We start from the raw sequence: 12,547 nt of genomic DNA, 5'->3' as shown, positions 1-12,547 counted from the left end.
GGTGTGTGTGTGCACAAACACAAATATTTTAGTGAAAGTAATACACACAGATGCATGGGGGAGAGGGGTATCGATGGCTACTAGCCTTGATGTCTATGCTCTGCCTCCACAGTTGAAGGCAACAATGCTTCTGAACAGCAGTTGCTGGAAGCCACAGGAGGGGAGAGCTATATTGTGTTCAAATCTTGCTTGTGCGTATCCTACAGGCACCTGAGTGGGCCACTGGCTTGATGCAACAGACTCTTCTTATGTTCTTATTATATAGGGGGGAAACTACCGGCAAAAAGGACTCCATGCACACTAGGCAAAATAGCATTAAAAACTGCTGATGGATTTTCACGGGGAGCTTGAAAAGGAATTTGCAAACTGAACTGAAGATTGGAAAAACGAGGAACAGAGAGGAGCAGATCCTTCTGTCCCTAGAGTCCACACACTGGGCAGATCTCCTCTTCTGGACTCTGGGAGGCGTGTAGGTGACAGGGCCCTGCTGCCAGGATCGTGACTTTCCACCCCTCCACTCATAGAGAAGGACATCCACATGGAAGGGAGACATCACGGAGAGCTGGGAGGGAGCCAGAAGGGGAATAAATGTCTGAATAAATGCCAAGAGCAGCCTCTTGTTTAATAGCATGCGTTTAATTAGCCTGTGTGCTTGTTTAATTTGTTATTTGACACTTCAAACGCAGAGGAGATCAATGGTGACAAACTCTCTGTTGAGGACAGCAGAGTCGGAACGGAAGTGAGATCAGGGGGAACGGCTCCCTTTGGTCAGGATCCAAAGCGCCTCGGTAATGGATGGAACATCAATCGCGCAGCCCAATACTCACACCAAAGTAGCTAGGGCTGCTGATGTCATTAAAGGGCCACATGATCTGGGCCCTGCATGTAATTGGTGCTTACCTGTGTCGCCAAGGCAATGAGGAGCTAACTACGAGGAAGTAGATTTCATCAGGGGCTGCAACCTGACAGCGTACAGGCGAGCCTACCCAGATATTTAGAAAGTTTAGAAATGGTTTAGAAAGTTTAGAAATATTTAGAAATGGTCAGGGACCCCTGACCATTAGGTCCGGTCGTGGCCGACTCTGGGGTTGCGGCGCTCATCTCGCTTTATTGACTGAGGGAGCCGGTGTACAGCTTCCGGGTCATGTGGCTAGCATGACTAAGCTGCTTTTGGTGAACCAGAGCAGCACACGGAAACGCCGTTTACCTTCCTGCTGGAGTGGTACCTATTTATCTACTTGCACTTTGACGTGCATTTGAACTGCTAGGTTGGCAGGAGCAGGGACCGAGCAACGGGAGCTCACCCCGTTGCGGGGATTCAAACCGCTGACCTTCTGATTGGCAAGCCCTAGGCTCTGTGGTTTAACCCACAATGGCACCCGCGTCCCTCCTTTAGAAAGTTTACATGAGCTTTAATTTGTTTCGTGCTATTCTATTGTGGTTTCAACTTCCTGTGTTTTAAATTATGGTTGTAAAGTTTTTAGCGATAATTTTATTGTTTTCTCTTTGTTTGGAATCTGCTTTGAGGTTTGTTTTCTGCAATCTAGTGGCATATAACCCTTAGGAAATAAAATAAAATAAGAATAAAGGCAGAGAAATTTAAATACTTTTGGCATGTGAAGGTGTCGATCCAATACTGTATTGTTAGCTGACCATTTGGCAATCATTATGCCAAGGATGGAGAACTGGTAATGGCCAAGGGCCACATTCTTTGCTGGGCAACTATCCAGGGGCCACATGCCAGCGGTGGGCGGGGCCAGAGGCAGAAGTAGGTGGGGCAACGAATGTTAATTTTACTTAATGCAATAGGCTTGTTTGTAACAACCACTCACACACCCGTCTCTGTCCTATGCCCAGGCAGGCAGGAAGCTCTGTCTGAGTTCCAGGGCAAATTCCAGCCAGGCAAAAACACTCAAGGGGGGCAAAACCTTTGAGGGGTGTGACCTGGGGAGAATCCAGAGGGCCAGAAAGAGAGGGCAGGAGGGCCGCATTCCAGCACTGGCCCTGAGTTTCCCCATCCCTGCTTTACACTTCCTTTTTGATGCATTTTGAATGGGCTGTTAATTGTTAGATTGCTTATGTCGCAGGGCTATTAAAACGCCTGCTATATATTATTATGATGCCCTATAGAGTGTAGACTGCTTTGTTTCTGCGGACAGTTCCAACACAAATATGTTTGTGGGAACGGTGGCATAAATAGCTGACTGAAGGCAACTTGCAAAAATAATGAAACTGAATGTTGGAAGGTTCAGGGCAGATAAAAGAAAGTTCATGCAGCACATCGTCAAACTATGGAATAATAATAATAATAATAATAATAATAATAATAATAATAATAATTCCCTAGTTTACTCCCTCCCAATGGGGGCTGCGATGGTCACCAACTTGGATGGCTTTAAAATACGATTGGACAAATTCCTAGAGGAGGAGAGAGCTATCGATGGTTCTGCTCTGCCTCCACAGTCAGAAGCAGTGAAGCATTGTGCAGGTTTGGATGGAATTATAGAATCATAGAATCATAGAGTTGGAAGAGACCACAAGGGCCATCAAGTCCAACCCCCTGCCAAGCAGGAAACACCATCAGAGCACTCCTGACATATGGTTGTCAAGCCTCTGCTTAAAGACCTCCAAAGAAGGAGACTCCACCACACTCCTTGGCAGCAAATTCCACTGTCAAACAGCTCTTACTGTCAGGAAGTTCTTCCTAATGTTTAGGTGGAATCTTCTTTCTTGTAGTTTGGAACCATTGCTCCGTGTCCGCTTCTCTGGAGCAGCAGAAAACAACCTTTCTCCCTCCTCTATGTGACATCCTTTTATATATTTGAACATGGCTATCATATCACCCCTTAACCTCCTCTTCTCCAGGCTAAACATGCCCAGCTCCCTTAGCCGTTCCTCATAAGGCATCGTTTCCAGGCCTTTTACCATTTTGGTTGCCCTCCTCTGGACATGTTCCAGTTTCTCAGTCTCCTTCTTGAACTGTGGTGCCCAGAACTGGACACAGTACTCCAGGTGAGGTCTGACCAGAGCAGAATTGATCAATGTTGTCTTACTACAAATTAATACAATTCTTAATGCTAGAACTTGTTGACCTCCAAGGAACAAAGATTCAGGGCAGATAAAAGAAAGTCCTTCTTCACGCAGCACAGAGTTAAACTGTGGAACTCCCTGCCACAGTAGGCAGTGATGGCCACTCAAGTGCAGGTGGGTTCCCACGAGGCAAGACACAGTGATAACAGCTAGAACTTTATGGAACTAACAGAACTAGACAACAGGGGCAAAGCAACTGCTTATATACATTTCTGAAGGCCTGGGCCACTCCCACTCCGAACGTGATTGGCTGTCTAAACTTCCAGGCTACGAATCATAACTCAAGAGTTTTAAGGGCCAGTGGCAGGGACCCAAATCCTGAAATGTACTGTGATTGGATATCATGTGTCAGGGGCTCAGGAGCAGAGGCACAGGGGAGAGAGGAAATGGAGAGCGAAGGGGAAGAATCTGAGGGCAGCATAGGGGAGTATGAGAGTGGCCCGAGAGATTCCATGAGCTTCTCCAGTGAATCAGAAGATTCCCAGAGGGGGGCGCCGATGGCCAGGGCAAGGGGGGTCCCAGGGGGGACACACCAGAAGCAAGGGGCCAGCGGGGACTCCCAAAGCAGCAGCGAGAGATCAGGACCAGCTCCTCCACCAGAGCGTAGTGGGGGGGAAGAATCCCATGTATCAGGACCAGCTTCTCCTCCAGCAGGGAGAGAAGATGAATCAGGGCTGGCCACGCCTCCATCGCAGAGTGAGGGAACGGAGGGGAAGTCAGGTCCAGCTAGCCTCTCCGAAGGGGGAAGCAGTGACAGGAGCAGTGTAACGGTCAGGAGGAAGGTTGCCGGCTGGGCGCACGCGCCGAGTTCGAATGTACAGGCGCGCGGCACAGCAGGTAACCCGGATTGGGAACCAGGTCCTAAAGCCCGCCGGAGGGAGGGGGAAGAATCAGGGGACTCAGCATCAGAAGAGTCTAGAAAGGGCAAGACCCGAGCGGACAGGCGGACCCAGAGGAGGAAAGAGCAAAGGAAGAAGTGGAGCAAGGCTAGAGTCTTAAACTGGTGTCTGGGGGGAGGAGATTCAGACGGAGCTTCAGCGGTCTAGGGTTTAAGACGTAGGGCTGCACGCCGCGGCTTTGAAATCGAAACTGCGTTTCAGTAAAGACTTTTGTATATAACAACGGACTGGCGTTGGTCCTTTGTGAGCTGGGACCGCGGGACTTAGGGGCTGAGAATCCTTAGTCCAGACTGAAGCTCAGGCAAACAGAGACCCCTGAATACATAACAGCTGCCAACCTGGATGACTTTAAAAGAGGATGGGACTAATTCATGGAGGAGGAGAGGGCCGTCAGCGGCTACGAGTGATGCTCGGAAGCAGTGATGCTTCTGAATACCAGTTGCTGGAAACCACAACTGGACTCTTGTGCTGGGATCCTGCTTGCGGGTTTCCTGCTGGCATCTGGTGGACCACTGTGAGAACAGGATACTGTGCTAGATGGACTGTCAGCCTGATCCAGAAGGCTCTCAGAAGGTTCTTACCTCTCTAAAATAGGTTGTTGTTTTTTAGTTTCTTGGTCCGTTTAGCAGAGTATAACCTGCAATCACTGTTGGTCCCTTTTCAGGGTTTCTTGCTGAGTTCTCTTTGAACCCTAGCTGGAAATGCCACTGGGGATTCAATTGTGAACTCCGCAGATGCAATGTGGGTGCTCTACAACTGAGCTATGGCCCTTTCCTCTCCCTCTTTCTGACAAATGCTTAACTGCCTGAAAAGCAGGATAAGAATCTAGTTAATAAACAGATTTTAAAAATGGTGTTTGGTCTGCTTCAGGCCAACGGAGGGGTTAAGGATGTCAGAGTGTTTGTATGGAAACGAGAGTGGAAAAGGCCAATGTTTGCTTACTTGTCCCATGTCCACAACGGAGATCAATCCAGGGAACACAATCGGTATTCTCCGCTGGCTGTTGCTTTCAGTCTGCAAACATTGTGCAATTGATCAAATTGCCCCCCATCCATTTGCACTGCGTTTCCTTTGCGCTGAAGTGAGCGGGGCGGAATAAGGAAAATGGTGACGAAATTATGCCATGTACGTAATGCGCAGTGTTTAAATTACATAATGCCCGGGACTGGCAGGGCTCAGAGGAGTGGTTGGAGAAGTTATCAGGGCCGGAGAGTGATCCAGGGGAAGGGGGGGTTGTAATTTATGGAGTTTGCACCTCCCATGAGGCCAGTGTCAGAGCTGGAAGATGGGGAGCAGTATGAGCAGTTGGGGGTGGAGGAGGAGGTGCAGGATGTGGGGAGGACCAGGAGCTGCAGGGAGGGGCAGTGCCCGAAGAGAAGGGGGTGGCAGCATCCCCTCTGCCCCAGCCCCAAATGTCTCCCAGGACCAGGAGGTATTTGAAAAGGCAAGCACAGAATCAGCTCCCATGCAGGAGTGTGCATTGCTACAATAGTCCAGCTCTGAGTGCCAACCCAGAGCGTCGAGCCAACTGCTTGCCCACCAGAAGCATGTTAATTGGGCCTCAGGAATTACCATAAGTTTGTGCTTTCTCAATAAAGAATTAAGCTACGGGCCGTTTGTCCTCCTTGGGATGGATGCATTATGACAATTGCTATTGTATTTATTTACACCCTGCCTTTTCCCCAGACCAGGACTCAAGGTAGCGTACACAGATTAAAGCAACACAGATAGAATACAGAAAGCTGAAAACATATAACAGTCATTGAAAAGCAATTAAACTCTTGCAGAATTAAAGTGTACAGTCATACCTCTTGTTACGTTCGGTTCAGGTTATGTCTTTTCAGGTTGCGTCCCGCGGCAACCCAGAAGTACCGGAAAGGGCTACTTCTGGGTCTCACCACCAGCACATGCGCAGACGCTCAAAAGGATGTCATGCGCATGTGCAGAAGCGGTGAATCGCGACCCGCACATGCGGAGACGCGGGTTGCGTTCTGCTCATGTTGCGAACGGGGCTCCGGAACGGATCCCGTTCGCAAGCAGAGGTACCACTGTATAACTCTTCTTAGTCATGTAATGTTGCCAGGGCAGACAGTGATATAATCATTTTTGGCAGAAGATGAACTGCAGCTGCACGCAAACAAGGCAGTACAGAAATTGATGCCTTCTTATGTGCCTAGGATAGAGGTTTTCAACCTTTTTGAGTCCACTGCTCCCTTGACCAACTACATTCTTTCTGCAGCCCCCCTGCGGGGCTCAGGAACCCAGTTATGTCACCCCTTGCCTGCGGAGCTAGCAGCATCTCATGATTTTTCAAACATGCTCCCTTGTGGAGTGTTCCCTTAGCCTCCTCTGCTCTCCCCTCTCCTTGGGAGTCCTCTGGGCAGCCGCTGCGGCCACCCCTGGTCTCTGAGCTGCCCCCAAAGAGATATGCCTCCCACAGGCACCATTCACCTGCAGAGTTTGTAGCCAGGGCTACCGCCTCGCCAGAGTGGAGCATGCTCTGGTTATCTCTTGCTTGGATTACTGCAATGCGCTCTATATGGGGCTACCTTTGAAGGTGACCGGGAAACTACAACTAATCCAGAATGTGGCAGCTAGACTGGTGACTGGGAGCAGCCGTGGAGACCACATAACACCGGTCTTGAAAGATCTACACTGGCTCCTAGTACGTTTCCGAGCACAATTCAAAGTGTTGGTGCTGACCTTGAAAGTCCTATACGGCCTCGGTCCTGTATACCTGAAGGAGCGTCTCCACCCCCATCGTTCTGCCCGGACACTGAGGTCCAGCGTCGAGGGCCTTCTGGTGGTTCCCTTGCTGCGAGAAGCCAAGTTACAGGGAACCAGGCAGAGGGCTTTCTCGGTGGTGGCACCCGCCCTGTGGAAGGTCCTCCCACCAGATGTCAAAGAGAAAAACAACTACCAGACTTTTAGAAGACATCTGAAGGCAGCCCTCTTTAGGGAAGCTTTTAATGTTTAATAGGTTATTGTATTTTAATATTCTGTTGGAAGCCGCCCAGAGCGGCTGGGGAAACCCAGCCAGATGGGCGGGGTATAAATAAATTATTATTATCATATTATTATAAATAGCTCTGCAAGCATTTGGGAGGCAGAGAGGTGAGAGGGCATCAGAGGAAGGGAGGGAAGGAAATAGGGACAAAGGACAATGTTGCCTGTGGCACCACTGACCATCATTCAAGGCACCCCAGGGTGCCCCAGCACTGGTTGAAAACCATTGGCCTGGGAGGTGTCTTGGTTGCCTCAGCCCCATTAATTCTGAGTGAGGTTTCCTTGCTGATGTCTGTTCCTCCGAGGAAGCCAGGAAGAAAGGCCGCTGTTTCCCTCCAGCGCTTATGATACGATATGATAATCTTCATTGTCATTGTCCCATACAGAACAACGAAATTGAAAAATCTACATCAGACATTCAGAAACCAACAAGCCTGCTATCCCAGCTATCCCAGCCTGGTTGACCCCCTAAAAACTCTTATACCCCATAATTAAATACAATATACTCCCATAGAGACTATCTTAAAGGTAAAGGGACCCCTGACCATTAGGTCCAGTCGTGGCTGACTCTGGGGTTGCGGCACTCATCTTGCTTTACTGGCCGAGGGAGCCAGTGTACAGCTTCCGGGTCATGTGGCCAGCAGGACTAAGCCACTTCTGGCGAACCAGAGCAGCGCACGGAAACACCGTTTATCTTCCCACTGGAGCGGTACCTATTTATCTACTTGCACTTTGATGTGCTTTTGAACTGCTAGGTTGGCAGGAGCAGGGACCGAGCAACGGGAGCTCACCCTGTGGCAGGGATTTGAACAAACGACCTTCTGATCAGCAAGTCCAAGGCTCTGTGGTTTAACCCAAAGCGCCACCTGCGTCCCTAGAGACGATTTTACACCGTTTAAAACCAAAATCGCATTTGGATAGAAACTGTTTCTCAGGCGGCTAGTCCTAGTCTTTATAACCCTGGACCTTCTTCCAGAAGGCAGAAGCTGAAAGAGATCATTTCTGGGGTGCGCACTATCCTGCACTATCTCTGCAGCTTTCTTATGGCACCTGGAAGCATAGATTTGGTCCAAGGTGGGAAGAGTGCACCCAATTATTTTCTCCGCAGTCTTTACAACCCTGGACAGCGTTGTTTTTTCCCTTGACCGTGCAGCTCCGAAACCACACACACAGACCATAAGTTAATACACTCTCAATAGTACAATGGTAAAATGCCATCAACAGGTCCTTTGAGAGATTATTTTTCCAGAGGATTCTCAGAAAAGATAACCTCTGCTGTGTTCTCGTCATCAGGTCTTTACTGTTTTCCCCCCAGATGGGAGTCCTGCCCACCCTCCTTTGCCTGCTCCTCCCCCTAGCTCCCTGCTACATCACGGACCTGCGCCGACTCACCTTCCATCAAGGTGTGGTGGATGCTCCAGTAGACGCTGAGACAGTGCTTCTCCTTCTTCATGCCCCGTTTGCACTTGCAGCCGTAGAGCTGGCTGGACAGAAGGGCTGTCACCGTGTTCTGACACTGGCTCTTAGCATCCGGACCCAGCTTGTTGGCGCCGTTGCCGGCGATGCATTGCCGGAGGGTCCGGAATTTGGAGCTGCAGCTGGGGTCATTGGTGCAGGATTCGCCAGCCTGCAGGCAGTCCCGGGCCGAGCTGGTCACATCGGTCATCGCTTCTGGAGGAGAACAAGAGAGCAGGATGAGAAGGTTCCCAAACTGGACCTGTCTTAGAATAGATTGCAGGCTCAGGCCTGCAATGGCCCATCGAGCCCAGCATCCAGTTCTCACGGGGGCCAACCGGATGCCTGTGGGGAAACCCACAAGCAGGAGCGACCCCAGGAGCAACCCCCTAGCAGGAGCTCACCCTACACCCGAGTAGGACCCTGGCAGAGACACATGCCCGACTGGCATGTTTTCTCTCTCCCCGTCGATCGTTTGGGAGCTTCAAAAACTTTCTTCAGCCCAAACATCACAGCGACCGATGCGTAACAGACCTCAGCAACTCAGTATTTTGGCTAAGCTACTTTATTTACATATAAACACACACGGAGCACTGCAATATGGCTCCCTCTCTCTCTAGCATCAGACAGCAAAGAGAAAAAGAACAAAGGACAATAGTCCCACTTCACGGAACACAGTAACACAAACATCCTGTCTCCGTCACTTCCCACTCTGTGGAGTCAAAACATACACCATCATGTGATAGACAACAATCCCATGGCTGCAATCATAGAGCAGGAATTCTAACACCACCCCCACCCCCAGTTTCCAACAAGTGTTATCCCAGTACGTTTCCAAGCACAATTCAAAATGTTGGTGCTGACCTTTAAAGCCCTAAACGGCCTCGGTCCAGTATACCTGAAGGAGCGTCTCCACCCCCATCATTCAGCCCAGACACTGAGGTCCAGCTCCGAGGGCCTTCTGGTGGTTCCCTCCCTGTGAGATGTGAGGTTATAGGGAACCAGACAGAGGGCCTTCTCGGTGGTGGCACCTGCCCTGTGGAATGCCCTCCCACCAGATGTCAAAGAGATAAACAACTACCAGACTTTTAGAAGACATCTGAAGACAGCCCTCTTTAGGGAAGTTTTTAATGTTCAACTGACCACTGTATTTTAATACTCTGTTGGAAGCTGCCCAGAGTGGCTGGAGAAACCCAGCCAGATGGACGGGGTATAAATAATAAATTCTATTCTATTCTATTCTATTCTATTCTATTCTATTCTATTCTATTCTATTCAGAAGCATGCTGCTTCCAGCTGTGGAGGCAGAACGTAGTCAACTGGGCTAGTGGTCACCAATAACTCTCTCCTCCATGAATTTGTCTAATCCTCTTTTAGAGCCATCTAGTTTCGTGGCCATCACTGCCTCCTGTGGCAGGGAGTTCCATAATTTATGTGTTTCGTGAAGAACTTTCAACAACAACAACAACAACAACAATTTATTTGTATGTTGCCCATCTGACTGGGTTGCCCAAGCCACTCTGAGGGACTCCCAACACAAAATAGTAAAAACACAATATAACCTCAAACACTAAGAACTTCCCTGAACAGGGATGACTTCAGATTTCTTTTAAACATCACATAGCTGCTTGACATCTGCTGGGAGGGTGTTCCACAAGGCAGGCATGACTGCTGAGAAGACCCTCTGCCTGGTTCTCTGTAACTTCACCTCTCGCAATGAGGGAACCGCCAAAAAGCCCTCTGAGCTGAATACTGGGGGTGGAGATGCTCCTTCAGGTATATTAAGGTAATTGTTCCTACCTGAAAAGAATGGCAGATGAAGTTGATGGACTATGCTGAAATGGTTAAAATGACCGGAAGAAACAGAAATCAGGAAGACCAAAATTTTAATAAGGAATGGGGGAAATTTATAACCATTGTAAACAGTTGAAATCGTTAGTAGGATTGGAATATCACTTGTAGTTTAAGGGTGAATTCTGGACACAGTGGAGATGTAAAAGATTTGGCTCATCATAAAAATGCGGGAGGAAATGATTAATAATAGGACCCACAAAGGGGAGGATAGAAGTCCAGGATATTCCTTGGAATGTTGTTTTTATGATTTATGATTGATATATCTCTGTAAACTTTTTATCTGAAAAACCAAATAAATGTGTGTGTGTTTTTTAAAAAGGTAATTGTCCAATAACCTCCCACAACAAGTGGGGATTCTTGATGTGTAAATCCCACAAATTAATTTAAAAATTGTGAGCATGGTTGACGTTTGGACGTGAAGAAGCTCCAGGGTTTGCTCAGGACCCAGCCGATAAATGCCTGGCACAGCAACACAGGTGAAGCTAACAGAGATGGTAAAAGATGTTCCTGAGATTGACAAGCAATTAGAAGCCGGGGATAAGTGATAGTGTATTCGGGAAATATTTCAAAGCTGAATACAGAACGCTGACCTAGATGGACCTTGATCTGATCCAAGAAGGCAATCATTGCAGAATGTGCACTTGTCAAACTGTCCTGCAGGTACGAGCAGAATACGAATCATCATTCTGCAAAGTAGAACCTACTGGCTGCCCACTAAAAGAGACCCATTCGGCTCACATTTCCATGCTGGCCTGCTTAGTTCACCCTCCCTGAAACAAGACGCAAATTGGGAGACACTTGTCCTTTGAAAGTTGCACACCGCTGAATTTTGCAATGCAGCTCTCAAGGAAAATGAAGCATGGTCGAAAAGCAAGTGTCATTTTAGGCACGTCCAACTGATGTGCGATTGCCAACATTCACCGGCGGAGGAAGGGGGTGCGGTGGGTGGGGCTCACCCTGGATGTCATCCCTGGGGGGGGGGTGACATCGCCTCCCCACCCCCCGGGACCCTTGCTGTAGGCGGTACTCTCCCCACAACTCCAGCTCAGGAAGAGGGGAGGAACACCTGGGAAGAGTTAAGGGGTGGTATGATAGCCATGTTCAAATGTATAAAAGGATGTCACATAGAGGAGGGAGAAAGGTTGTTTTCTGCTGCTCCAGAGAAGCGGACACGGAGCAATGGATCCAAACTACAAGAAAGAAGATTCCACCTAAACATTAGGAAGAACTTCCTGACAGTAAGAGCTGTTTGACAGTGGAATTTGCTGCCAAGGAGTGTGGTGGAGTCTCCTTCTTTGGAGATCTTTAAGCAGAGGCTTGACAACCATATGTCAGGAGTGCTCTGATGGTGTTTCCTGCTTGGCAGGGGGCTGGACTCGATGGCCCTTGTGGTCTCTTCCAACTCTATGATTCTATGATTCTATGAGTTTGCGCTTCACACACAGGGAGAGGGAGGGTGTGATCCGAAAGGAAAGAAAGTCTAGCTGGGGAAATGGTTCTGCAGCTTGGAGGAGCGCAGAGGGCAGCAATGAAAAGCACTCATTCTGTGTAGGGCTGGTCTTGGGCTGCACTTGCTTCTATTTGCTGCTCTTTAGGGATGTCTCTGGTCAGTCTGCTAGAGACATTCCATGACCTTCACACTGCCCAGTGCATTTGCTGGGGTTCTGCCACCTTTGCAGAGAAGCAGCAGCGTGTGGTTGTGTAGAATTCCTCCTTGGGAGCGGAAGCCCATTTGTGTCCTCCTTAGGCCTTTCAGATGAAATATTAATAATAATAATAATAATAATAATAATAATAATAATAATAATTTATTTCTACCCCACCCATCTGGCTGGGTTTCCACAGCCACTCTGGGCGGCTTCCAACAAAGACCAAAAATACACTAAAATGTCACACATTAAAAACTTCCCTTCAGATGTCTTCTGAATGTCAGATAGTTGTTTATCTCTTTGACATCTGGTGTGAGGGCGTTCCACAGGGTGGGCGCCACCACCGAGAAGGCCCTCTGCCTGGTTCCCTGTAACTTGGCTTCTCACAGCGAGGGAACTGCCAGAAGGCCCTCGGTGCTGGACCTCAGTGTCCGGGCTGAACAATGGGGGTGGAGACGCTCCTTCAGGTATGGTTGAGTCCCTTGTGAGATGTGAGATGAACAAAGCAAAGCAGCTAGCCTGTGGGCGGCTAACCCCACCCCCGGGTGCACAGAATGTGTGCCACTCCAGGTGCCGGAGCAGCTAGATGTGCCT

At 48.9% G+C, this 12,547-nt stretch overlaps 1 protein-coding gene across 2 annotated transcripts in view; it reads right to left on the bottom strand.

Annotated features, from left to right (window-relative positions):
• Positions 1-12,547, bottom strand: part of GFRA4 (GDNF family receptor alpha 4) — a 147,069-nt gene that overhangs the window by 42,007 nt on the left and 92,515 nt on the right. The window contains exon 2 of one of the 2 annotated variants that reach the window (XM_079991001.1): positions 8,388-8,663. In XM_079991001.1, the coding sequence (XP_079847127.1) occupies positions 8,388-8,663 (276 nt within the window). Of the gene's footprint in view, positions 1-8,387; positions 8,667-12,547 lie in introns of both variants that reach the window. The other variant, XM_079991000.1, reaches the window with a different exon arrangement.

The sequence above is a fragment of the Podarcis cretensis genome (genome assembly GCF_951804945.1).
Source record: "Podarcis cretensis genome assembly, chromosome: 9".
NCBI lineage: Eukaryota > Metazoa > Chordata > Lepidosauria > Squamata > Lacertidae > Podarcis > Podarcis cretensis.
The sequence above is the reverse complement of the archived record's forward strand: the minus strand, read 5'-3'. Positions and strand labels throughout refer to the sequence as shown.